Source organism: Aythya marila (assembly GCF_965140915.1).
Source record: "Aythya marila genome assembly, chromosome: 2".
Classification (NCBI taxonomy): domain Eukaryota; kingdom Metazoa; phylum Chordata; class Aves; order Anseriformes; family Anatidae; genus Aythya; species Aythya marila.
In genome coordinates this window covers 92,612,074-92,638,071 of record NC_139043.1, presented here as the reverse complement: position 1 = coordinate 92,638,071, position 25,998 = coordinate 92,612,074, and the positions used below count along the sequence as shown (strand labels likewise).

The 25,998-nt window shown below is 40.0% G+C and overlaps 2 protein-coding genes across 2 annotated transcripts in view; both read left to right on the top strand.

Moving 5' to 3' along the window:
* The window catches only part of LPCAT1 (lysophosphatidylcholine acyltransferase 1), a 53,741-nt gene extending 44,770 nt beyond the window's left edge, over nucleotides 1-8,971 (top strand). Inside the window, exon 14 of the mRNA XM_082755237.1 lies at nucleotides 2,135-8,971. Coding sequence (XP_082611363.1) covers nucleotides 2,135-2,319 — 185 coding nt within the window. The 3' untranslated portion in view covers nucleotides 2,320-8,971. The remainder of the gene's footprint in view (nucleotides 1-2,134) is intronic.
* A 3,266-nt stretch (nucleotides 8,972-12,237) lies between these two features.
* The window catches only part of CLPTM1L (CLPTM1 like), a 30,249-nt gene continuing 16,488 nt past the window's right edge, over nucleotides 12,238-25,998 (top strand). Inside the window, exons 1-7 of the mRNA XM_082752608.1 lie at nucleotides 12,238-12,519; nucleotides 12,729-12,829; nucleotides 14,629-14,818; nucleotides 15,972-16,114; nucleotides 17,979-18,057; nucleotides 23,193-23,310; nucleotides 25,303-25,397. Coding sequence (XP_082608734.1) covers nucleotides 12,343-12,519; nucleotides 12,729-12,829; nucleotides 14,629-14,818; nucleotides 15,972-16,114; nucleotides 17,979-18,057; nucleotides 23,193-23,310; nucleotides 25,303-25,397 — 903 coding nt within the window. The 5' untranslated portion in view covers nucleotides 12,238-12,342. The remainder of the gene's footprint in view (nucleotides 12,520-12,728; nucleotides 12,830-14,628; nucleotides 14,819-15,971; nucleotides 16,115-17,978; nucleotides 18,058-23,192; nucleotides 23,311-25,302; nucleotides 25,398-25,998) is intronic.

Sequence of the window (25,998 nt, the reverse complement as noted above, 5' to 3'; positions counted from 1 at the left end):
TTTTTTCATTTTGATCCAGAACTGACAGAACATTGAGGGATAAATCATGACAGAATTGTCAGGATTCTGGTTTGAGTATAGACTTATGTCAACAAATGTTTCCATCACTTTCTGCATTAATTTTCTCAGAAGATGCAGTAGCTTTTTGAAAATTGCTTAGAATGGCTTTAAAGTAAATACTCGAGTCTTACCCAAGCAAAAAGTGTTATGCTTCATATGATTGTAAGACCATTTCTGGTACTGTTGGTTGAATCTTTATACTTGTCTTACTTGAGCAGGGCTAACTGTCTGAATTACCTTTTCCTCGAAAAGGCTATTTTTTCATGGTCATTAATATGATGCACGTGTTGTTACAAATATGTGTATGTCCCTGGCATAGGCTTAAGGCTTCTATTTGAAAAAAGGGAATGCTTTTGTGTTCCTGCTGCAGGCCAGGCCCAGGTAAGGCTGGTGGCTTTCTCTTAGCTGGAGAAAAATAATGTACTCAGTTGGATTAACTAAATGTGCTGAAATGCTTTGAATCTGATGAATTGGTTTGCATGCAAGTGTTTCTGATGTTAAATTTTCTAAATGTAAAAATGGTTCTGTTTTCTTCTTGGAAAATGTCAGATATATCAGATTCTTTGATTTTAAAAAAAAGTAGCCAAGTTGAACTTGTTTTGAAAATGTTATCAAAGGAAAAAAATCTGCTTTGTGCATTTTCAAGCATTTAAGATTTTTTTCTTCCCAAAGACTTTGATGTCGTTTGTGATATAACAGCCTGTGCTGTAAATATAGGTCTTTTGACATAAATGATAGTGTTGGTTTTGTTGCTCTGAATATCATCAGCTTTTGTTGAAGTAACAGGATTGAAAACGCTTTATCCATATAAATTGTGGATAAAAGCTATAACTTCACCCTTCTGCAAACAAAAGTATGCTTTCTGCATTCTCCCCACCTACCCCTTTGCAACAGGTCAGAGGCAGTGTTGACCTACAACTCCAGTGCTCCTTTGGGCCAAGTGGCATTCCTCTGCTCTTTCTAATGTTGAAAGAGTGTGCCCTCTCAAACAGAGAAGGGTGATGGAGAGGGAAAGCTGTGGTGGTTTATCTTCCACGCCAGCCCCTTTGTACCAGGAGGAACTGGGCTTTGCTCCTCTGGAAGGTCACTTCAGCTGTCATCTGCACTGCACGCCACGGAGCTCACACACAGTGTTGACTGGTCACGAGTTCTTCCAGGATAACACGGTGAGCTGGAGTGGGCAGTGTGCCACGTACTGTAGGTGACAGGAAGAGTTAGTGACAACGTTCACATCTGGCTTCTTCCAGTGTCAGTCTGCATTGCAAAGCAGCTTCTGACGACTTGGCTCCTGTACGGTACCTTGTGTATAAATCGGGTCTGAATAAACAGTTACAGGGGCAGCATTGTGACAGGGCTTCATTGCTGGGTATTTAATACAGAAATGTCCTGATCTTAAGAAATCCACTCTCCTCCAAGAACAAGGGAATCTTGCCCTTTCTGTTGCTTTGTAGGTAAACAACATTAAAATCATTTTTTTTTTTTTCAGAATGCTACAAAATCACAGGTGTTTAATTAAGTGAGCAAATAAGTTACCTTCTCACACTATCATTCTCTGAAATATCAGGAGTTTGGAATGCTGAAATCTTGAAAGTGGAAGGCAGCAGTGACAAAGAGCTGCTTTTAGGTTGAAGAGAATTATCAGCAGAAAGCACTGGAGAGCATATTTGCCAAAAGACTGCAGATTTTATGAAGTGACTGCTCTTGCTGTTCATTGTTCCTCATCTAGAGGGCTTCTGCCTTTCCCCAGCGAATGGCAAGCTGTGATGTCTGGGCGCGTGGTACTCCCCATGCATTTTAATTCAAGTCTGAGCCTGTTTACCCCTACGCCATGCAAGCTAAGGTCTGCTCTGAAACGTTTTAAGAGGGCTTTGATAACCCTTTGTGGCATCTCAGTTCTGGGGATGTGGTAAACTTCAGAGAAGCTAAAACAAGCTATGGGGCTAGCGCTATGTTAACTGCTGCTATTTTCTCCAAAGTCATCATGTGATTATACCCTGCATGTATTCAAATTTAGCATCCTTCTATTTCAAAGAGCTGATTCTGTGTAACAGCATTTTTTATTTTTTTTTTTCAGATGACTTCTACAGATTTGCTGAATTGCACCCCCACTTTGCAGAAGACTATCTCTATCCTGATCAGATGGGAGCTGAGCATGGTTTGGAGACTTCATCTCTTTCTGCTCCTAATGGTATCTGTACTGACTTCAGCCCTGAAAATGCTGAAGATAAAAACAAGCCCCTGCAGAAGAAACTGAATTAACACTACAACTGTAAACTTCCTCTCCTGGTGAGAGGATTCTCTTTTCTTGGGATTTTCATAAGTCACTCCAATTACACAGCAAATACCAGTTTTGTGTGTGAAAGTTCTTCTACTTCAATACCATCCTTTGATTCGTACGTGCTATATTTAACAATATGTTCCAGGTTACTTTGGGGGAAGGTGTGTTTATTTTATTTTTTTTCCAAAAGGTCTTTGAAAGGCAAAAAATGTGAATGTGCTTCATTATTAATGTTCATATTTAAAAGGAAGCGGCACACTTATTTATATTCCACTGGCTAGTTTCATGTACCAAGTGTTGCACACATTGCGCATGTATAAAGAAACTGTAGCTACTATGGTGTTAAGTGCACTTTGGTGATTAGTGTTTTCCCTAGTTATGGGGATGTTTATATGGGGCCAAATTTTGCTGCTCATATTTGCGTAGTCAGTTTTGTTGATTTCAGTGGGATTATTCCCTTGAGCAAGGCAAGCACATTTTGGCCCTTTTGTTTTGGTTTCAGTGAACAGTTTGGAAACAGTCATGCAAAAACTTGCTAAGGATTATTTTTTATTGTTGAATGACAAAATTGTTTCTCTTTCAGTCTATTCCATGGTAGAATGAAAAGGAAAGACTCCTTGTCCCTTACCCCAACACTTTTATATTTTCATCTTCCAAATGCGACTAAATGTGATTTTTTTTTTTTTCAAACTGACATGCCACATACTGTTTGCAAACACGTGACAAAACTGCTTTTCTGTTACAATCAGTTCAAGTCATGTCCACCTGCCATTTATATGGAGATGTTTACAAAATTGTTTCATCAGGAATCACGGTTTCTCTTGTAGCAAGCCTGTATACACAGATAACTTAGCATGGAACACACTATAAAAACTTGGTTGTATCAATGCAAATTTGAAAACGCTGCAGTTACTCCAGAAGCCAAGCCAGCAAGAAGTTGCAGAACATCCTGAAGGAATGCTAGTTAAATCTCTATATCAACATTACATATACTGCGTATAACATACGAAGCTTAAAATAGTTTAGAACTATTTTAAAAATTTGAAGACATTTCTATTCGGTAACATTTCTTACCTTTCCTTTTGTAAAGCCAGATGCCTTAAATTACCATTGAGGGTCTCAGAGAAAAATTGAAGTTACTCTAAACCCACAGACCTCTACTGATTAGGAAATGAGCCAAAGGCCTCATGGAATAGGAAGGAGAAGTGTGTTGCAAAACAACTGTGCTCAAATCAACTATGTTCAAATCATTTATGTGACTAAATCTGCAAGGCTGCAGCAGAATTACGAGGGTTTCCTAACTGGAGAACTGTCATTGAGATTTGAATCTTCTACTTGTTAATGTAAAACTAGATTTGGAAGGATGACATTTCAGCAGAAGGAAATGTGTTTATACCAAATGCTTTTGTTATTATTTTTAAATAGCAGGAGGTTTTTTAAGCTTATTAGGGTATTGGAACGTGTCCTTAGAAATCCTTAACTGTATATGGCAAGTCTCCAAACTGAAACTGGATTTAATATAGAGTGGGTATGGGGAAACAAAATGTGAAAAATAACGCTTTCCGTGGGGTAGCAGGCATACATCCTTATTTGGAGGTAGTAATTAAGTTTTTTATTTACCTAGATTTACCTAGCATGCCATGCTGGCAGGGCTGCAGCACATCGGCAAACAAGATTTAAACTGATCATGAAAAATGGAAGACCTTATTTGAAAATAATGCATGTGAGAAACTACTCCTAGGTAGGAATAGTCAGCTGCACAAACAGAGGGAGTGGGTGTAACTGCACAAAAGATCTTGAGGCAGAGATAGTATCAAGTATTGCTGCAGAAAATATGTTCGTTATAGTGGGATGCATAAACACTTGTTGCCTGTGAGAAATCAGATGGTATTTCTGTGCTACTAAGGATTGATAAGGCTTTACCTAAAGCAGTTGTCTGTGTTGGGGCACTTGAGAAAGATGGGGAGTAGCTGGACAGAGTCTGGAGAAAAGAAAATATTTGGTAAAGCGTTTGAAAGAATCGTTTCCTCCAAAGAAGGAGACTGAAGGAAGTTATGAAACCGGTCTTCAAGTGTGGGAACTGTCACTAGAGGGAAGATGGGAACTGTATTTTCTCCATGCTGATGGTAGGGTGTCCCTTACAGACAGACGATGAAGACACTGATTTTATTGATCATAACCCACAGGATTGTAGGGATAGATCTCCTGAGGTCTTTTCTCTGTGGTTAGGCAGGATGTATTTTAGTATGTAAGGGTAAGGTACGGTAACTGTTGTCTGAGCATATCACACCTCCTCTGCAAGACCTTTAACAACACTTGGCCCAAGCTGGCTGACTATGAGATAGTTATCTTTTGCCTTGTATGTGAGCTTGGGAATTTGAGAATTTCAAAGTGCAAGGCATGAGGTAGGATTCCCTGAGACGTGTGTCTGAAGGGAAGAAAAGCTTAGTATCCCATAGACAGACAGCCTTGGTGTGGGAGAAGCTCCAGAGGAAGAAATTACTCGTTCCACATCTGTGGAAGAGCAAAGAAAGCTGATTGAAGTTGGCTAAATATAAGCGTTCCTCCTTTCCATGTATGGCGCCTATAGCCTGAGGGTCTGTCACTTAAAAGGCAAAGAGTTCATTTGGTTTCTTACTTGTTTCTGGTGAGTATTCTAAGCAGGGTGAATGTAATAACTGTAATAACTTAGTGTGACTAAGCTGTTCAGTGTTGAGAAAGCCTGGTGAGCAGCATCTCGCCTGCCTGGTGAGCAAGCACTTTTGGTGGAAGCAACTCGTTTAAAAAGCATCCGGCTTCTGTAGTGACTTGCAGCGTGCACTCTTTTGTGAGATTGTTGATCTGGGTAGAGAAATAGCAAAGTTCTGAGCAACCTGCATGGAAACATTGTTGGATGGCAGATAATGGCACGAACAGATTAATTAAGACAGTCCAGGGGATTTCAGTATTATTAGTATATAAGGTTATCGTACGAGACTGCCCTGTAGTGTCAGGTGGTAAACTCAGACTTTGTCGGGGGCTAAGACCTGTAGCACATGGCATTACTGCAAGAGCGTTCATTGCAATTTGTCTATTGAACTCACTGAAATGTTTTACTATTTCCATGCAAAAGGCATCCAACTGTGGAGCAGCTGGGTTGTGACACTCAGCGGCTTGCTGTACTGCAAGGACAAAAGTGAAAGCTTCCTTTCCCATTCACTAAACAATAACATAAAAGTGCTTTCAGTTACAATATTACCAGCTTTACAAACCTTAAATTTACAGGGAAGACATAAATAAATGTCTTCAGTTCTTTACGACAATTTAATACGTGATCCTTACACACAAAATGCAGAGGTGTGAAGACATTTGACACTTGTCTGATGATCATTTTCCTGCTTTTGTGAAATGCTGCCATCCCTTGACAGCAGAGCGTTCACATCAGACTGGATTTCTATATATTGTGTGAGAGAGATTCAGCCAAAGCTTTGTTATTCCGATGTGGTTGAACAAGTAGCTGTGTGTTTTGAATGTATTTAACACAAAACAATGAAATCTGAGATAACTAAAGTGTCTTTTTTTGCTTCACCTGTTTTTCTTCGATTATAATAAAACCACATTAAAAAGAAACAGAAACAAAAGTTTAGGAGGTACAAAGCTCATCCAAACCACTGGTTCTACCACAGTAAGGCAAGTTCTGTTACAGATTTCTCAGGAGTCCAGTGCTATAAGCAGACGCATTTAAAAAATATTATAGGGAATTTGTGATCCTTTTGGAGAAATAAGGTTGTGCACTTAATGTTATACCAATAAATTACGCTATATATTTCAATGCATTTATTGCTTCTAGAATCCTCTTGCTATGACAAAAAGGCAACCAGACCCTTGTGTGTGTTTGCTAATCCTGCTTTAAAGGTTTAAAACCTCAGGTCACAAGGCTTACTTGAAAAGGAGATGTGTGCATTAAGGAAGTGATGCAATCTCTTTAGAGGCAAAGCCGCAGGAAGTAAATAGTGGTTTTGTACATGTAATATTTTTAAGCACACTGAATAGGGTTGTTAGCTAGTTTAAGCATTGGGCTACTTGGAAAATGTTTTCATTCATAATATGCAGTAAATATTTTTCTGGAAAAGGAATTGTTACACTTTGGTATAATTTGGTAATTTTTTGAAGAGGTATTTTTATTAATTTGAGTTCCTTTATAAGGCCATATCTGGTATTGTCATTAAATGAATTTTTCTACGTCATTGCACGGTAAGTACGGCTATTCATGTCAAGTTTTAGTCACGTTCTGCTCCCTGCTCCTTCAAAAACAAATAAAGGATTTACAGAAGGTAAGCTGCAGAACTCAAGTGGCACCTGCTGTAGATCTTATGATCTCAAAAACTAACCACAGCTTTGCGTGTGTTATGGGACTTGAACTAGGAAAGAAATTATTCTGATGTAACAAAAAAAAAAAAGATGTGATCAAGTTAAATTAATTTTCCTTTATGTTGAGCTGTTGCATTCTACTTGATGGGAGGCCTCTGCTTTTTTTCTAGCAGCACTTTCTGTGTTCTGTAATTAAGCCCAGGTGTTACAACTATGTTGGCTAAGAGTTTTTGCATCAGCAAAACTTAAGTTTGTCTCCTAAGCTCATTGAAACAGAAATTCCCTGTGAACGAAGTACTGCAGATGATTTGTTATTTTTTAGGTATCTGAACTTCAATTAATGTGGCTAGCTTCTGTACAAGACAAAAAGGAATACTAGGTCCAACGGTTTGAAAATGCAGGTAAGAATTCATAATAAGCACCATCATTCAATCAGTCAGCCAAGTGAAACCTCGAGATCTGTCTCTCAGATGAGCAGGAAGACTGAGATAGCCATCCAGGTAATTTTGCTTTCCGGGACATGGCATTGCAGGTAGCAATTAAGCCAGCCGTTCATCCGTCAGAGGACAATTTCCTGAAGGTAACGTCTAAGTAGGCATTTGTCATCTAAGTGATGTCTAAGTCACTAGCGGCACAGCCAGTGCTGTTTTATCGGTTCTCCCTCTTTTTTCCTATGAAGACCAGAAAAAAGTACTCTGTGATGGGAACCTTTAAAGACATCCTTAGAGGTAAAATCCTACAGCATGTCCTCAAAGGAATAAACACAGTGGTTCTATGCTATAGCTAAGGCAGTGAAGTGAGTATACAAGTTAGTCACCAACACACTGTGATCAAAAAGTGCATTTTAACTGAATACTGAGGTATAACTACAGAGAATACAGTTGCAAGGAGAACTAGGCGTGCCTGGATTTGGATATATAGTTCCTGCATCTCATATTGGTCAAGACAAGACAGGTTTTTTTCTCTAGGAAGCCTCTCAGGTTTATTTCAATATATTAGTTATTCTCTTATGAGTGAAGGAGTCATTTGTTTTGTAGAAAATGGCTTCTTTTCCCCCAGATGTTATGATGTGTAACGATGGCACTCTTACATTGGAATATGTAACTGGTAAAAAAAAGGATGTATGATTCTGAAAGGATCAGTCTTTTAACAGTAGAGATGGAAACAGTAGAATCACCTCAGCACAGATTGTACGTATTTTTTTCTTTTAATTTGTGGGGATTTTTTGACAACATACTTGTCATGTCTCTTGATTCTGAGCTACTGTTTGTACACAGCCATATGAACAGCCCAGCTCATTTGAGTCTAGCATCAAGATCTCAAAAAGATGTACATTTATCTATGGATGTAATGTTAAGTCTTGGTTCTTTCACTTTGACCAAAAAAGGCTGGAAGCAAGATAAAAGGGCTAATGACTTTTTGTAATATTCTATTTTGATATTATGAGTGGTGTTACTTGAGAGTGCCAATCCAGAGCCAAAGAATCTGTTGGAGAAAAATCAAGCTGAACTAGAAAGTAGTAAATTCATTAAGGCTAGCATAGCAGCAAAGCTTTCACTGTACAACTGATCTTTTTGCACAGTAAAGAAGGATATTTTCCATCTCTTGGGCTGGTGAATTTTGTTTTTGGCATCCCTTGCTCTTGATTGTGCTGTCTTGTTCCTTTTAGGCTGGGTGCAGCCTGAGGGAGACCTCTTAAGATCAAGTGACATTCACAGGCCACTTCTCCTGACCAGTAAGGGGCAGGCAAACATTAAATTTGCATTCTGGTAATGCCACCCAAAACTAAGAGCCCATGTACTGCTTTAGCTCGAGTCTGCCTTTAGATAAAGGATCACATTTTCTTTTCTCCTGCTCTAACCACTGCAAAGTTGTCCAGGTGTTAGCAAGTTTGTAAGTACTTTGGAGACTCCAAATGTTTTTAAGAACAATAAGACATTAAATTTAGAAATGCAGTGTGATGAAATCTTAATTTGCATTGACCTCTGACTTTGTCATTCTTAGTGTGTGTCTGTTTACTTCCAAGTTCAGCATGCAGTATGTGTAAATGTGTTAGTAAACAAATTCTCCTCGTGGATACTGAAGAAGGCTGAAGCTCAGGCACTTTTCATCCTACCATGGTACTGGAAATGAAATTATCCGATGATAGATTACTTCTAAGTTTATGAATGTGTATGGGGAAAACTGAAATACATGTCTTCTATTCACTACCCCTCATCAAGACAGTTTTATTTTAAATACTGAAGAAATAAACTTGTGCTGACCTGGTATGTCCTAAGTATACATTTTTGTCCCATGTTTTCTTTTATAATAAAGTTTGAACAAAATATTTCTTATATCTCAGAAGGGAAACTTAAGTTAGCCCCTACCATATTTTCCAGACTACGGAAGTTTTGTTTTTTTTTTAAGTAGACACCTAAAGGTGAAACTGTATTTTTAAGTATGTGGACTACAATCCCTTAAATTAAACATCTCTCCTTAGCAATTGTATATACTTAGACAAAAAGCGCATCGGTTGCGGCTGCTTGTCTATCTAGTTGTTTGTGTTGGTGATTTGTTATATTGCTTTCTGTAATTGCTCTAAGGTATTAAGAGCTCCATGTAAATCAGTAATGTTAGAAATAGAAGTCAGAAGTAAATCTCTAGAAGTGATAGATTTTTTTTTTGTATCCTGGAGGAGGACCAAGACTAAGCACCTGCTAACCTTTAATTATGTACTATATAACTTCAGTGTTCAGCATTGTGTTGAAAGTATCAGGCATCTGTTCAATGGGACCATTTTCTAAACCTTTTTGTAATTCCCAGCATCTACCCGGGTGTGCAAGACGTTTCTAATTTGATCGCAGGTACTAGTTCATCTTTTCTGAAAGAATAAAATGCAATATCAACAAGCTGAGAAATAATTCATAAAAAATTTTTGATCTCTTGAATTACTGTTAAACTTGCATTGAGGACATAATTTATACATTTTTTAAAAAGTATTGCTATGTTTTTGAACACACTTGAGAATTTAAATGCAAAAGCAAAAAAAAATTAGCCTTTTAATGATCACAGTTTGGGATTTTCTCTTTCCGCTACTGAACCCAAGTTAGGCACTGCCATGAAGAGGATGCTTTTAGCTGAAAACCTGTGCTGATAGAGCAGGAAGTACAGCTTTGTAGGAACTCGCTCGCAAGGTATGGTGTGCTTGTTCCATCAGTGGTACAACTCCTGTTGACTTGAAGGCTGCTCAAGCAGTTGGTTTAAAGCTGCATATTGGCTGCAAGCTTTCTGTTATAGCCCTTGGATATGCAGTGTAAACCTGTAACAATATATAGTGCTACTGGATGATAATAATGACCTGAATGCATTTTTTCTGCTGTATATTTCCCTCCTATGGCTCCTAAGGTATGTGTATATAGACTGTCTTTGCACTGAACTGGCTATACTTTGTAACTGAAAGGCAGGTAGCGTACTAAAGATGACTGTAGCTTGTGGTTCCGATTGTGGAAATACTTTCACAGAACGCAAAGTATAGCTTCAGTGCTACAAATTTGATTTTTATATTTTTTATTAACATGCATGGAAGACTACGGATAATATTTTTAAAAGATGAACTTGGTTTTGTACATTTTTCAATGTTTAAAACTATATGATTTAACATTACCTCTGAATACCAGTGATCAGTAAATTCTTAAAGGAAATACCTCAATTTGAGTATTCTTTTCTTGCTAGTTTTGCTTGATAGGTTGAAATGGACTACAGTGTGTGATGAACTAACTGAGCCAAATAGCAATGACGTAAAAGCTTCAACTCTGCTGTAAGCTGTGTGATTTACTGAAAGGGAACTAAATGATACACTACAAGTGTTGATGTTGCAGTATACAATCACGGCTCGTTCTGCCCAACTGGACATTTTCTTTATGACTGGCTTGTAAATTGAATTTTCAGCGTGAAGCCAAATTAAAAATGAGAGAAAAAATGTTCTGTTTCCTTTGGATTTTGTTCTTAGACATTATCTTGATAAACAAAATATTTGGATATTTCCAAGGTAAAGGATACAATCATAATTGTGAATAAAACCAAGTCCTATACGTGTTTAGATGTGCTTTATTGATGTATGTCCTCTGTTGGCCACATGTATGCAGGAGACCAGCATTTACCTAACAAGTGGGAGTATGAAATACAGAAATGCAGGCTTTTATGGTTGTTTTTGTTTGTTTGTTTGGGGGAAAGGTTGTGGGGAGGGGTCTCTTTTTAACCTTTGGATGACGGGTATATGGAATCCAATTCTATCTATCATCTGTGCCTAAAGAAGAGTGTTGGAAGATCAAAAGAGATTCAAAAAAGGGGTTCTGGAGGCCTGGAGAACAAGACTATCTAAACTATACTGCAGTAGTTCAGGCTACTTCGTTATCCAGGAAACAGGCAAGAGGTGAGGTGACTGCAGTTACTACACACATGAGAAATGCATAACAGAAGGTGGGAAAAATGTATATTTAGGTCCAGTGGATATAAGCTGAAATAAACCTATGAAAGTTTTTTTGAGAATGAGTGTAAGGTGGTGAAGTTTACCAATGACACATTCTTAATGACGTGAAGAGTTCAAGTGAAGACCTGTTAATGCTTTTCTTAAAATTAGTCACTAATTTGAATTTATGGTGCACATGCAGGTTTTGAGTAATGTTGTCTGGCTTAGTCATGCCGTGGTTTGCATGAAGAAACAGACAGTGTGGAGGACCGTAAACGCATACGTTGTCAACCTGTTTAAGGAGAAAACACTGATAATCATTTTTCAAAAGCAAAATTTAATTTCTTCTTTCAGTGATGTCCAATAGACATGCACATTTCATTATGAAGAACTGCTTTAAAAGTCAAACCATTTTTGCTTCAATGTATTTTTTTTTGTTGTTTTCCTTGCTTCAATGTATTTTTTCATTTTCCTTCACTCTCTTTTTGCTTCAATATATTTTTCCTTCTGCTCCAATATGCAAATAACATGCTCGTTTTGTTCTTGTGTGAGTACATTACATTAATAGTGCTTTGATTTTATACTTGAGGGTGTAGATTATATTAATAACGCTTTGGTTTTATACTTGTGGGTGTAGGTTATATTAGCAGTGCTTTCATTTTATACTTGTGGGTGTAGATTATATTAATAGTGCTTTGGTTTTACACTGGTAGGAGTAGATTATATTAACAGACCTTTGGTTTTTATACTTGATTATAGATCATATATAGAGATTATACTATAAAAGGTTAAGGAAAAGAGGGCAGGCAGGGCAGCCCTGCTCCAGCTACCCCCTGGGATATCGCCACTGTTTCCTTTAAGATTTCCGTATGTTGTCGGCTGAACCTTAGAGAAGAAATAAGGAAACCCTGAAGGAAACAGGGAGGCGGGGGGTTGGCGTTGTTTTATTTTTACAACAATCCCCGAGTAAGGGGGGGGGGGACGGGACAGAAGGCCGCAGCGCCGCGCCGGTTGCTAGGCAACGCCGCGCCGCCACTTCCGCCTTCCTCCCCTTCCCGGAAGTGACGAGCGGGGGCAACGGCTTCCTTCCCCGGCGACGGGGAGGGGGGATGCGGCGGCGGGGCGGTTGCCGTTACCGTTACCGTTACCGTTGCCGTTACCGTTGGCGGGGGGGGGGCGGCGGCGGCGGCGGCGGGCGGGCGCCATGCTGAGCCGCAGCTCGCTGAGCGGGCTGGCGGTGGGGCTGTTCGCCCTCTACGTGGCGCACACGGGCTGGGTGATGTACGGCATCGTCTACACGAGGCCCTGCCCGGCCGCGGGGGCCGCCGCCGCGCACCCCGCCTGCGTCTGGCCCTACCTGGCGCGGCGGCCCAAGCTGCAGGTGGGCGAGCCTGGGGGGGCGGGCCGGGAACGGTCCGTAACGGTAACGGGGCTGTGAGGGGGTGAGGAGGAGGCACCGGGGCGTTTTCGCCGTTTGTTGAGCCCCCCGGTGCCCTGCCCAGCCTGTGGGGCTGCGTCACGAAGCCCTGAGCTCTCCTCGCTGTGTGTGCCCCTGCCCTCAGTGCCCTCTCCTCTCCTCCTCCTTTCCAGCTGAGCGTCTACACGACCACGCGGTCCAACATCGGCGCCGAGAGCAACGTGGATCTGGTGTTGAACGTGGAGGATTTTGATGTCGAGTCCAAGTTCGAAAGGTAAGTGGCAACGTTAGTTTTTTATTTCCGTTCACATCAAGTGCGTAAGCTGATAGTCACATGGGCAGAAATATGCATAAAGTGGGTAGATCTACTCTTGGTGACAGTATCGTTGAAGCAGCCGGGTTGTCCTTGCATCCTTTGGTTCAGGGTTGAAGCTATTCCTGCACGCTCCGTGGGCCATGCAGCTCGCACGTGTTTTCCATATTCTCAGTGCCAAGGCAGGAAAGCTGTCAGGTGGACTTCAGCCTTATAGCCAACGACAAAGTGCTACTGTAGATAAAAACCAGTTGTTTGTTTGTTTCCTTAATGGAAGGTTCCTAGAATATTTCACGTATCACAGATCAGTGAAGCGTCTGCCTTGACAGAAACAGTGTACTACATTTGTGGGGTGCCAAAGAGCAGGCTCTTTGACAAACCCTTACACAAGCTTCTCTTACACTGAGTGATCAACTCTTGGTTGCAAGAAAGAAATCCGTGCCCAACAAAGTCATGCCAATAAATACAGAAACGTTTGTTTCTCTCACGTAGATCTTACAGGCCTTGAATGATGTCGTCTGTTGTCTAACTTTCAGATCCCACTCTAAACACTTGTATCACAAGCTGTGCTAGATCACTTCAGCGTTGGTTGGTTTCAATCAACATATTGTTTTAAGTCACATAAATATTTTACAGAAGCGTGCTTTGCTTGTGATAGTAAAAGTGGCTTTTCCTTGTGAAAATGTAAGTCAATGTGTCCGGAATATCCTTAAGACCTTTCTCTAATAATGTGTAGACAGAATAGCTGTGGCTTCAGACCCTGAAAAGAACCTAGAAGTCGTAGATACTGTGTTCTTTCTTCTTGTGTTGTAACAACATGCTTTGGTATAACTGTTTCAGTGCTGACAATCATAAAAGTAAACCTTTTCTGGTGGTTTACTGTTCCAAGATCTTCTGAAGGGATGGTGGTGCTAACATCATGCCCTTAGATGAATTTCTGAATATAACGCTGCGCTCTTTAATTATAAAGAGACACATGCATGTATAACAGTTAGAACAACTTTTGTATTAGCTGCTTCATTTTTTTTTTTTTTGTTTAAAGTTGTTATCTTGTATCTGAGGTCAGAGGCTTACCCTGGTTCTTTCACATTCTGCGTGTTTCATAATTTAAGAACGTGAACTTCCGCTGTGTAGGTCATGGTGAACTTGATCTCTGGCAGACGTGAAAATAGAACTGTTTTACTGACGGCCTGCTGGGCCAGTGAGAGTATCCAGACAAAAAACAATTTTTTGAGCAAATGAACAGGGCACTTCCCAGGCAGGTACAAGAGGAGTGACTTTGTGGCTGGAGGCTCTGTAGAGTTGTGTGCTCAGCATACTGTATCTGAGAAGATCCGTCCTTAACTCAAAGTGCTTGGCATAACTGAATTTCCTTCTAATCTTTGTCATGTATACACTCTGTCATCATACTCAGTGTGTGGAAAGTTATTTTCTATGAGTTCTGTGATAATTTGGCAGTGTGACCTGTTGGCTGGGTTACAAAACCGATAACTCAGTCTTGTGTTATTTAGGAGAATAAAGGATGAATTGGACAAAGATGAAAGTGTCTTAAGATAGCAGTAAAACTTTGGAAATGCAAATACTAAGTTACAAACCAAGGTACATAAATTGAGGCACCCGGTCATGGTCATTAGAGAACATTAGCCCCAGCATGTTCTTGCTTGCTTTCAGAACATCTTAACATGTTCAGTGATCCTCATCTGTAACAGCTTGATATTCCAACATATGTCACCTCATAACGTACTTATTTTGTGTTTTAGGACAGTGAATGTCTCTGTACCAAAGAAGACTCGAAATAACGGCACATTATATGCATATATATTTCTTCATCATGCCGGCGTTTTGCCTTGGCACGATGGTAAGCAGGTGCATATAGTAAGCCCTCTGACCACCTACATGGTCCCTAAACCAGAAGAGATTAATTTGCTCACAGGAGAATCAACCACGCAGGTAGGTGGGTTTTCCATCTATAGAAAAATTGGGGGAAAAAAGTATGGGGAGGAAGGGAAAAAACAAAATGCCTTTCTGCTTGATTATCAGCTGGTACACTAATAGTAGACCTTTCAGCACAGCAAATGGGGAGCCCTCTGTAATAGTGGCTCCTATTAAAACACTTCCCTAGTTAATGTGAATTACTTCTTCAAGGTTTCATTGCTCGTGGTAGAAATACTGTATTGTTTTGTAACAAAATGATGCTGCTTTCTGAGTTAGATTCGTGTGAAATAATGCTTTGCTTTTGTAAAACAGATACTAACTCACATTGATGAGTGACCAAAGCGTAGATTGCTTCTTTTCTGTAGGACATTCCTACTTTCCAGCTCAATTCAAGAGAACACGATAGTAGCATCCCTTGACAAATTCTGTAATAACTCACTAGAGGAAAAAATGTGGTGTTATTTAATGAAACGCTTGCAATGGCTCTTGTATCTCACTGTCAAGGGGAGGTAGAGAATTTCACCTTGCTCTTCTTCGGAATCTGAAATACACTTGTAGCTATCAGTGCTGTTTCTAAATCCTGTTGGAATAAAGTTGAAAATGAGCTGAAGCTAGAGTCCAGCATTAAAAGGTCAGAGCAGGTGGTGGTCAGCCAAGGAGAAGTGAGCAGAATGCCTGGGGGCTGAGCATCTACTGAAAGCTGCGGTCTTAACTCTGTTTCAGCACTGCTTTGCACAGCATTTGGAGGCTCAGAAATTCAAAACAAATGGTCAGATCTTTTTTACTCCCCCAGATTAAGTACGGTCAATCATCCTTTTGACTGTGTTGAAGTAATATCTGAATGCTCTACCGTTCTCGTGTTCAAGTGACTGTTTTCAGAGTATGCAGATGCATAAGGAATTAAAATAAATAAGCTGAATATTAATTCTTGGTGAACAGGGTTTTGAATGGGCACTGAAGTTTTTCAGTATCAAATTATGGTTGGCATTTCTATCTGTTCTGCTGTATTTGAGCAAAATACTTGGTCTAGTGTAAATTAAGGTAAGGTATTTCTTAATGAATGTCTATTTTGTGATACAGTTAATGACTCAGTAGTTTCTGTGAGTTAGAGTTTTATCCTGTTCAAAAGTCTGTATTGTTTAGCTGTGTGTGTGTTGTATTTTTAAAGCAAATTGAAGCAGAAAAGCAGACCAGCGCTTTAGATGAACCCGTCTCTCACTGGAGGTCAAGGTTGACCTTAAATGTCATGGTAGAAGATTTTGTGTTTGATGGATCATCCCTCCCTGCTGATGTTCACCGTTACATGAAGATGTAAGTTGATGACTTAATTTTGCTAGATTATAAGCTTAATTGGCTTTTCTACAAAAATCTTTCCTATCCCCCCTTAGTATTTTATTTTTGTATCAGAGCTTAGGAGACAAAAATAGGCACTCTTTAATGCCTGCGTTTCAGTAGTGACGGTTAGTAAGGTATTATGTACTAGAACGCCTCGTTGGAAATACCTTGCTACTGGGCAGTTCAGTTTAAAATACCTTTTCATATGGGGGTTACCAGGGTAACACACAGCAGAACTGCAAAGACACAAGCAAAATGCTACAGCAGGCTTCACACCTTGTTCTCAAATCATACTTCTGGCCTTTAAAGCAATTATTGTCCCTGGACTTTTGCAGTTAACCTTCACGTCCAGTTGTGTCTAAACAGCAAGTGCTTAAGTGGCACGGCTGATCTCCTATCCCATCTTTCCCCTCCCTCTTTGACAATGTGTTGTCCTACATAATTTCATTTTCTCAACAAAAACATAAAAAGCGCGATTTTTAGGCAGGCAGTAGCTTCTGTTCACAGCTTGCTTAAATTTCTTCCAGTGTTAACCATATAAATAGCGCTGTGTTGGCTGGTGCTGCCGTATGTTGATGCCTTTCTCTACAAGTATCCTGTTAAATCCAGAAGCAGTTGCTTAGTCAGCAGACTCTGGGGTTCTGGGATAGCTTCCCAAACAGAATAGATAAACTTAGCAACTCCTAAGACACTCAAAACAGGAAGGGGTTGATGGATCTTTTCTGGTCATGTCTAGATGCTCTTCAGTGCTGTTTTATCACATCATGCAGAAAGTAGTTTGGATGTGAAATAGCCTGCTGCAATTCCACTAGCGGTAGCTTTAATTGTAGTTGCTATATAGAAATTGAACTCTCTTCAGCTGAAGAATCAAACTATTTCTGATCTTCAAGTTAGTACTTTTCTATATTACTGTTGCCCCTTGAGTACTTATTATGTAGTTTTTCTTAACATGTATAGAGACTTCTTTGTTTTGTGAACTGCTAAAATCCAATTTTCAGACTTTAATAAGCTCAGTTGTGCTAGTTCCATAGCCTCTTACTAAGTATATCATAGTGTAGATAACTGCCTCTCTAGTGAAGAGCTTTAAGAATTTGTCTCTTTGAGGGCCCTAGGCTAAATATTTGTCCAAAATCCCAACAAAACAATTGTCCAGTGGTCAATTCTGTTGAGGCCTCAAAGATTAAGTTGTTAATTGGTTTTGTGCAGGCTGGTGAAGTGATAGAGCAATCCAAATGGGTGAGTTCAGGAGAAGGCAGAGATGACTGATGCTCCTTGTGCACTCTCATCAGTAGTACGTAGACTTTTAGTGCGCATAGCAGCCAATGTTTACATGGTCCTGTGCTAGGTAGAGCAAGTGCCTTTGCTGAGCAGCTAGGTGTCACTGGGGCTGGAGAGGAGTGGGGGAGATGGTGGAGAGTTGTAACTGCAGTAGGAGAGGGATACTTGAGACAAAGGATACAGATATATGGTGGTAAACCTCATTGTGTTTCTCTTTGGCTAACTTTTAAATTTCCTCTGCCCTTGTTCGTGCAACAGCTTCAGCATCATCACGGCTAATTTCATTTGTCTTTCATTCTTTTTTGCTTATTTTTTTCTACTGAAAAATAAAAACAAACTGAAAAGAGAAATACACACTTTTTATACAGACATCTCTCAGTGAGAGATTCCAGGCTAGCAGTTGCTTCTTTCATGCTGTGTGGTAAAGAATAATGTGCCTGAAAAGATGGTGGGAAATTTCTACATGGGTAGATCTGAAAGTGCTGATTGAGTGCTAACTTGAATAAAAGCAGTTTTCTTTTTAGATCACAACAGTTATAAAATCCGTGTTTAAACATCCTAGGGTTCAGTTGGGGAAGACAGTGCATTACCTTCCAATATTATTTATTGATCAGCTAAGCAACAGAGTGAAAGATTTGATGGTGAGTAATAGAAAACCTTTAATTACATTTAATAGTTTTAACAGTAATCTTCAGTGTTGTTATAATCAAGATTTTCTTCATAGGTTGTTTAATGAAAAACTATAAAGTCACAAAAGGATTTTATCAATGACTTGTTTAACTTAACATGGTCAACTGTGGCAACTGCAGAGTCTCAATCTGCATTCTGAAATATCTGCCAAATGCTCCCTTATGTTCTGTCAAAGGGTATTTGGATTCCATCGCTCCTGCCTTTTGGGCAGATACGGAGGAAATCAGCAGCAGCAGCTGTGGTGGGAGCAAACGCATGAGCAGTTTGACTCTTTAAACCATTTGATGAAGTCGTGTTAGCATTCCAGAGCTACTCCTAGTATCTTCTAGGGAAATAAGCGTACTGAACACAGGTGGTACTGCAGTAACATAGAGATAAGAGAATGGCCACTTACACATTTCCAAAAAATTCACTTATGTTTAAATTTTCCAGTGGTGCCCTCTATCACGTTAGAGTAACTTCTGCATCTGAGAGTTTGGTGTTTTAGTACCTGCTGCCAATACACTAACAGTACATCTAATGAGTTTGGGCACTCAGATCAGGACTTGAAAACATTGGTGACAGAATCACAGAAGGATGAGGTTGTGAGGGATCTCTGGAGGTCACTAGGCAACACACCTGCTCAGACCTGGGGCACCAAGAGCAGGTTGCACAAGACTTTGTCCATTTGGTGTTTGGATACATCCAAGGGTGAATTCTCCGTAATGTCTCTGGGCAACCTGTTCTCGTGTTCATTCACCCCTGCAGTAAAAACAGGTGTTTTTTCATACTCTTAAATTGAATTATTTGGGGGAAATCATGCAGTTTTGTTACTGCAACTCATACATCGCAGCCCCCTGCATTTAAGTCATGTTCATCTAGCACCTTTCAGTTAAGCCCTGCATTTTTTTTTTCAGTTTGGAAATGAGGAATGAGTTACTGAAAACAAAAACCTTGAATGCTTAAGGATGTCTCAGAATTGTTAAATGAGCATGTCTGGGTTCAGCGTCTTCTAGGTGGGAGCTATGGTAGATAAAAACTTTCCATAGACCTTTCTAATTGTCTTTCCAATCCAAAAGAATTTCATTACTGAATGCTTGGAAGAATATCCTTTAAGAACATTTCTACCTCATCCCAAGCTTGTCTGGAAAAATAAATTCCTCTGCATTTCAGTTACAAATCTTCAAACAATCTCAAATACCAGATTGTTCTGTCCAGTATTTCATTAGATACTCTTGTAATGTCTTTACAAGCAGTCACTGTCCTTTGTTTTGAGTTTCTTACCACAGCTTATTGTTAAGTTCAGTACATTCATGTGAGTTTCAAACTGGTCATGTGCCCTGTTTACAAATAAACTCAGCGTTCTCATGTGGCTAAGAGCATTCCCACAGCTGTCATGCATGTCATGGTCAATGCTATTGCAACTCACAGTGATAAAGATCTTGAGAACGTGCTGCAAAGACTAATCTATCAAAACTAGCAAAATATCCCTTCAGCACTGGCTTATGTAACTTCTCAACAGCGAGGCAAACTGCTCTACAGAGCCCTACAGAAAGTCTGGTCTAACAGTACGTGTCCAATGAGCTAATGAAGGGTATATAAAGAACAGCTTGTGTGTGGAGCAAGGTCAGCATTTTGCTGTAAATAGGGAATATGTGTTGTCTGCTGTTCTGCTAAGTTGTGTAGGTTTTGAACTGACTATGATTTTTCACCCAGCTGTAGGTCTTAGAAGTACTAGAATTTAGTACAGGATGATGACTGTGTTTCTCATGTTGACAACTGCATAATGCAATGGGTGAACAGTGAGCTGATGGGTCGGGCTCAGAAGGCTTTACTAAATGGGGTTACACACAGCTTCAGTGTTATTATAAACAACCTGGATGCAGGACTCAAATGCAGACTAAGGAAGATTGCAGATGATACTAAATTAGGAGGAGCTGTTGGTTCCTTTGAAGGTAGGGAGGCCTTGCAGACAAGTCTTAACAAACTAGAGGGCTGGGCAATCACCAGCAGCATGAAATTCAACAGGAGCAAGTGCCAGTTTCTGCACCTGGGTTGGCACAACCTTGGCTGTACGTACAGACTGGGGGATGAGACGCTGGAGAGCTGCCCTGCGGAGAGGGACCTGGGGTTCTGGTCAATGGCAAGTTGAACACGAGCCAGCAGTGTGCCCCGGCAGCCCAAAGGGCCAGGTTTAGTCCTGGGGTGCCTCAGGCACAGCACTGCCAGCTGGTCAGGGGAAGGGATTGTCCCGCTCTGCTCTGCGCTGCTGTGGCCTAACCTCAAGTACTGTGGGCAGTTTTGGGTGCCACAGTATATGAAGGACATAAAACTATTAGTGTCCAAAAGAGGGCTACAAAGATGGTAAAGGGTCAAGAGGGGAGATGTGTGAGAAACAGCTGAGGTCCCTGGGTTTGCTCAGCCCCGAGCAGAGCAGGCTGAGGGGAGGCCTTGCGGCAGCTTGCAGCTCCCTCACGAGGGGAGGGGAGCGGAGGGGCAGGCGCTGAGCTCTGCTCTCTGGGGACAGCGACAGGACCCGAGGGAACGGCATGGAGCTGGGACAGGGGAGGTGTGGGATCTGTAATCAGATGAGGTAGGTTTAAATAACTGTGCACATAGATGAAGGACTCATGACCACATGAGAGTCAGAGAAGGGAATTCTGGAAGATGAGAGATGTGGAGTATGAGAGTCACCATGGAGCCTGAGGCGTAGATAAATAACAAGAGGAGATAAGAGCAAAGACTGCTAGGAGGCCCAGGGGAAAAGAAAAACAACAGAGCAGGACCAGAACCAGGCACAGGATCAGGGGCTTGTGATAAGGTACATACCAGCCCAAGAGATACATCAATACAAAGATCAACAGATGACAAGACAAAGGGACCAAAGGACTGTAAAGGGGGGTTGGAGGGTTTTTAATGGAAAACATCTGGAAGGAAACTATATAAAAGGAACATTTCTGGGTTGTAATAAAGACTCATACTTGATCACACTAAGAGTCCATGCAGTCTCTGCAGGGAGAGTCAGACTCGGTGTTAGGAAAAGGTTTTTCACCTAGAGGGTGGCCGGGCACTGGGACAGGCTCCCCATGGACGTGGTCCTGGCACTGAGCCTGCTGGAGTTCTAGAAACGTTTGGACAGTGCCCTTGATACGTGGCTTACATCATGGGTAGTCCTGTGCAGAGCCAGCAGCTAGTGATCCTTGTGGGTCCCTTCCTACTTGGGATATTCTGTGATGCTGCGTTCTTACGCGTTCTCCCCAGTACTGGGGGCTTGGGGATTGCACAGGATTCTGAAGTAGTGAAGGGAACGCATCAAAATGCATATTGCAGAACTCATTTGCTCTGTTTACACACTGCTTTGTAGCACTGATAGTGCTAGAAGTAAAAGATGATGTTCTGAGGCCTTACTCCAACAACAGGTTGTATTGCAGAGGATCGAAAACCTCCTAGTGTTGAAAGGCTTAGCAAGCATCACGCACCTCAACTAGGTTGAGGCAACACTTGTAGACATTTAATTGTTCCTTAAGAAAGAGTTCATTCTTCTGATCTTTACAAATTTAATTTGCTTTTGGTGTTCAAGAATTTTTGTCTCTGTCTTGCTTGGCAATGTAGTTTTCTCCCTGCACAACTCCTATCTCCTTAGCAGTGCACTGTGTGCATAGAATGTTACTTGCCTATGTATTTGCAAAATTTTTGTGTTCTGTCTGTCCCGAATAGGTAAAATTTCTTTCCATTTTCTGCCAGACATGTTGATGTTAACTTTGATTGGCTGAGAAATTGGAATGAGAATGGAGGGATTACAGGCATCCTGTATAAAGGAGAAGCCTGGAAGACCTGCACATTGCTTTTGGTAAAGACCATTAGAATCTTGCTAGCATCCTCAGCCTTCAGCTCTAACCCAGTTGTTTTCATTCTGTTTTTCTTCAGACTGTTTGGAGGTGCCTGACAGTTTTCTTTCTGCTGGATTTATAAAACTCTCACAACTTCAATTTCTTCCCCTCACATAAATTTGTGTTCTGCCCCCTCCCCCACATTCATAGGGTCATGAAATTAAGAATCATTTACACACACTGGAGGAAAAAGGGAATGGAATGGGAGAGTGAACAAAATCCCCAATTTACATCTGACTCTGATATATGGGGAGGCTTAAAGCATTTTCTGTAACATTAGGATCAGAAGAAGCCCATTCATCTCTGATAATCGTCAGCTAACTGATTACTGTAGAAACATACACAGTGTGGAGTAACAATTCTGAGATGGGAATTGTGATTGAGTAGTAATTAGCATCTTGAACTGTTACCATTCAGAGTGCCTGCCTGTCTGTAGTCTTAAACTATCCTTGAAAGTTTAATGCATACTGCGTGAACTTGTGCCTGAGTAGCTGTGGAGAATTCTAACATCTCTAAGGACAATTTTTTTCTTTTGTTTTAAAACTATTTTAGAGATGGTCAACTGTGATACAGAAGGAGCTGTGGCAATTTAGGACTTTTTTTTTTCAACTTAAGGAGTCCCCAGATAGTTCTCATTGTAATTAAAAGGTAGATGAGACAGGAGGATTAGGTTAAACTTAATTGTGACACCCACTGTGTAATATTTTACAACTGCTTAGCTTTAGCTGTGTTGTTTTCATTATTCTGAGCAGGCAGCAACATCTTGCTTCACCATCTTTTGTGTCTGTATGAATTGTTATAATCTTTGCTTCTTTCAAATACAGATTCAAATAAGTAAATTTAGTGAAGCTGTGACTAGGGCCTTCAGAATATGTTCCGTTTGTCTTGTCTTCTAGCTTAACATAATCTTACTGTATACATTCAGAGAAGAACTATCAGAATGGAGAATTACTTTAAGCACACTTTTCCCACTTCAGCAGAGACCAGCAGAGGGAACTTAGTGTAAGCTTCTCAAGGGCTTTTGTACACAGTAACAGTGAAGTTGCTATAAGATTTTGAACAGAACAAACCGTTAATTTAGTGCCTCTTGGAAAAAACAAAAGCAAAGATTTCAAGCCTTAAAGAAGTCAACCTCTTAAATTGTGTGAAAGAATGAATGGAAATAATTGTTGCAGTGTTCTGCTATTAAACATAAACTATTTCTTTTGGAAATTCAGGTTATAAATCGTTCCACGACAGAACTACCTCTTACAGTGTCATACGACAAAATATCTCTTGGAAAACTCCGATTTTGGATCCACATGCAGGATGCTGTGTACTCCCTCCAACAGTTTGGTATGTTTTCATCTTTAATGACATTAGGTATTAAAAAAAAAAAAAAGCACCTTTTCTTGTAAATATACAGGTGACATTTAATTGTGCCTGTTTTTTGGTTAGCTGGTGAAAATATTTAGTGCTACAACTTAAATTGCTTTACTTTAATAAGGTAAGATTGGAAATGAAGTGTTAACATGGTAGGAAATGAGTGCAGAAGTTAATTAACTTTTTTTTTTTTTTTTAAGTATTAACTTTCAATTTTATTTGGATAGTGCTACCGTGAAAGCATAACAGGTCAAAATAGAGAATATTTTGCCCACAGGTTTTCCCTATCATCCATGGAACAGAAAAGTTGGATCAGAGCTATATCAGCTTTTATATTAGCTATATATAGCCAGTCACTCTGGACCTGTGGTGAAATGCAGCCAGGCATAGCAAAGACTTTGGGCTCAAGTTGTGCATAAGGAAAGAGTGTTGGTTCCGATCATACTACTTCAGACACTTCAGAACTGGCTTCCCTCTCACTTTGGCTCAGGTCAAGTACCTCAGTTACAAATGTATAGGATAATTCAGATAAATTGGAGGCTAAACTGTTAAATTCTGTGTTTGGCTTAAGTGGAATGGCTTGGACTTGGACAGCGTTGGTGATTTTTTTTTTAGTATTTTTAACAAGTGAATTGGTTGGACAGTTTTTACTGCATTTTGATTTTATTTGGTTAGCTCAACTTTGATCATAACGGGCATCTGTGCTGAATTAAAATAAATAAATAAAAAAAAAACCTCCTAAAAAGGGATGAAGGAAAAACCTAGAGAGAGAGAGACGGTTTCAGCTTCCATTTACTGTAGTAAGTGTACACCTTCACTGTGCAGTTCTTGTACTCTTCTGTTGGTGATATAGCCAAGCTTTTACTGCCTTTAAATATCTGTTCCACCGATGCAGACCTTTAGGAGTCTAATCATCCTCCTTAAAAATCTACGTATTATTTTAAAGGGCATTTTCACTGATTTAGTTTTCTCTCACTAGTCTCTAGTTGGCTTCTTTAGGCTAGGATAAAGAATTGAACGGTGTCATAACTCAAGCAAACTATTCAAATGTCAAAAAAGCATTACATTACAGTCTGAAGAAGAAGCACGTGTTGGACAAACACAGCAACTGACTGGAGGGTATAATTGGAATAGAAGACCCTCATGGGATCAATCATGGGATCAAAATGGATTTCAGGAACTTGACAATCTGATGCTGGCTGCAAGAGCTGTTTTGTGATCTGTCTTAATGCTGACTGAAAGAGATCAAAAGCGTACCGTGTCATTTGGAAAACGCAGTCCTTCATACTGGCACCCCTATTTATCACAGACTGCTCTAACTCTTTGAATTAGTCCAATAAGTAACAAGATGGCAACATTCCTCCTTTTTTCATTTGATAAGATGTTAAAGAATATGTACTCAGCTTACAGGTTGTGATTTCTGGAGGATGCTTTTCCTTTTTCCTTTATCAAGGAGAAGCTTCCAAGTTAATCTGGCAAGGGCCAGCAAAAGAGCTGATGTCTAATCTATTCTCTGGGGTTTGTAATGCTGGCCAAAAATATGGCCAAGTTTCTCACTGGCCTTGCTGTCTTCCACAGTGTACTCCTTTTATCATTTTTCAGTCTTTATTGTGAAGCTCACTTTTCTTGCGTATTTTACAAGAGTTCATAGCGAAAGTTGAGTAATCCTTATTCTTCCCACTTGGGCTAGAATGACTTGCCATTTGTGTCTCTGTTCAGCTTAGGCTGTATTTGTACAACACGTTAAGAGAACATCAGTATGCTTGTAAGTGATGGGTTTTCTTTAAGTCTACCCAAATAACTAGCCAAAATATATGTAGATTGGGTTCTACCAGTAAAGCTGCCATCTTGTTCTGGATTTATGTTTTCTTACCAAACGCAGATTGAAGTAAGAAGATTCATACTGGACCTAACAGCAATTAACTGTCTACTACTTCTTGTGTAATTACTTGTTCTTTCTCGTAGGATTTTCTGAAAAGGATGCAGATGAAGTAAAAGGAATTTTTGTCGATACTAACCTCTACTTTCTGGCTTTGACATTTTTCGTAGCAGCATTCCATGTAAGTGAAAAACGTGGAGTTTTAGATATTATAGCATATTAGGAAAAAAAGAGGGTGTTTGTACTTTGGCTCTTTCATTTATTGAGAACTGTTCTTAAAATAGTAATTAAAATAGTAGAGAAATAGAAGTGGTGTCTGGTGCAAGTCAGTTTTTATTTCCAGTAATATGAAAAAGTCTCATAGGAGATAGAAATATGAGATAACTAGGTATAAACTAAGTCTTGACTGAAATATAAAACATTTAAATCTATTATCACTTCTTTTAGTCAGAGTTCAACCGACCTAAGAATTAATCACCTGTTAACAGTGGTTCAAGCTTTCTGTAGAGTTCTCACAAAGTGTACCACTGCAGTTGCATAGATGCAGAACCCATAGTAGGGTTTGAGTCTCTGACTTCTAACCCCAGCAGAAATTTAGATCAGTCAAGCTAAATTGCTTCACAAATTTACTGCTGTAAATCATGGAGCTTGTGGTTCTAGGCATGGTTATTTCTTCTTGCTCTGTCCCTTGCCATTGGCATTGTGGGTGTGGTGGTTTAATGTGACTCTTCATTTCAGTGAACAATTTTTTAAGACCTCATTGTTTTACTTTAAACATTTTT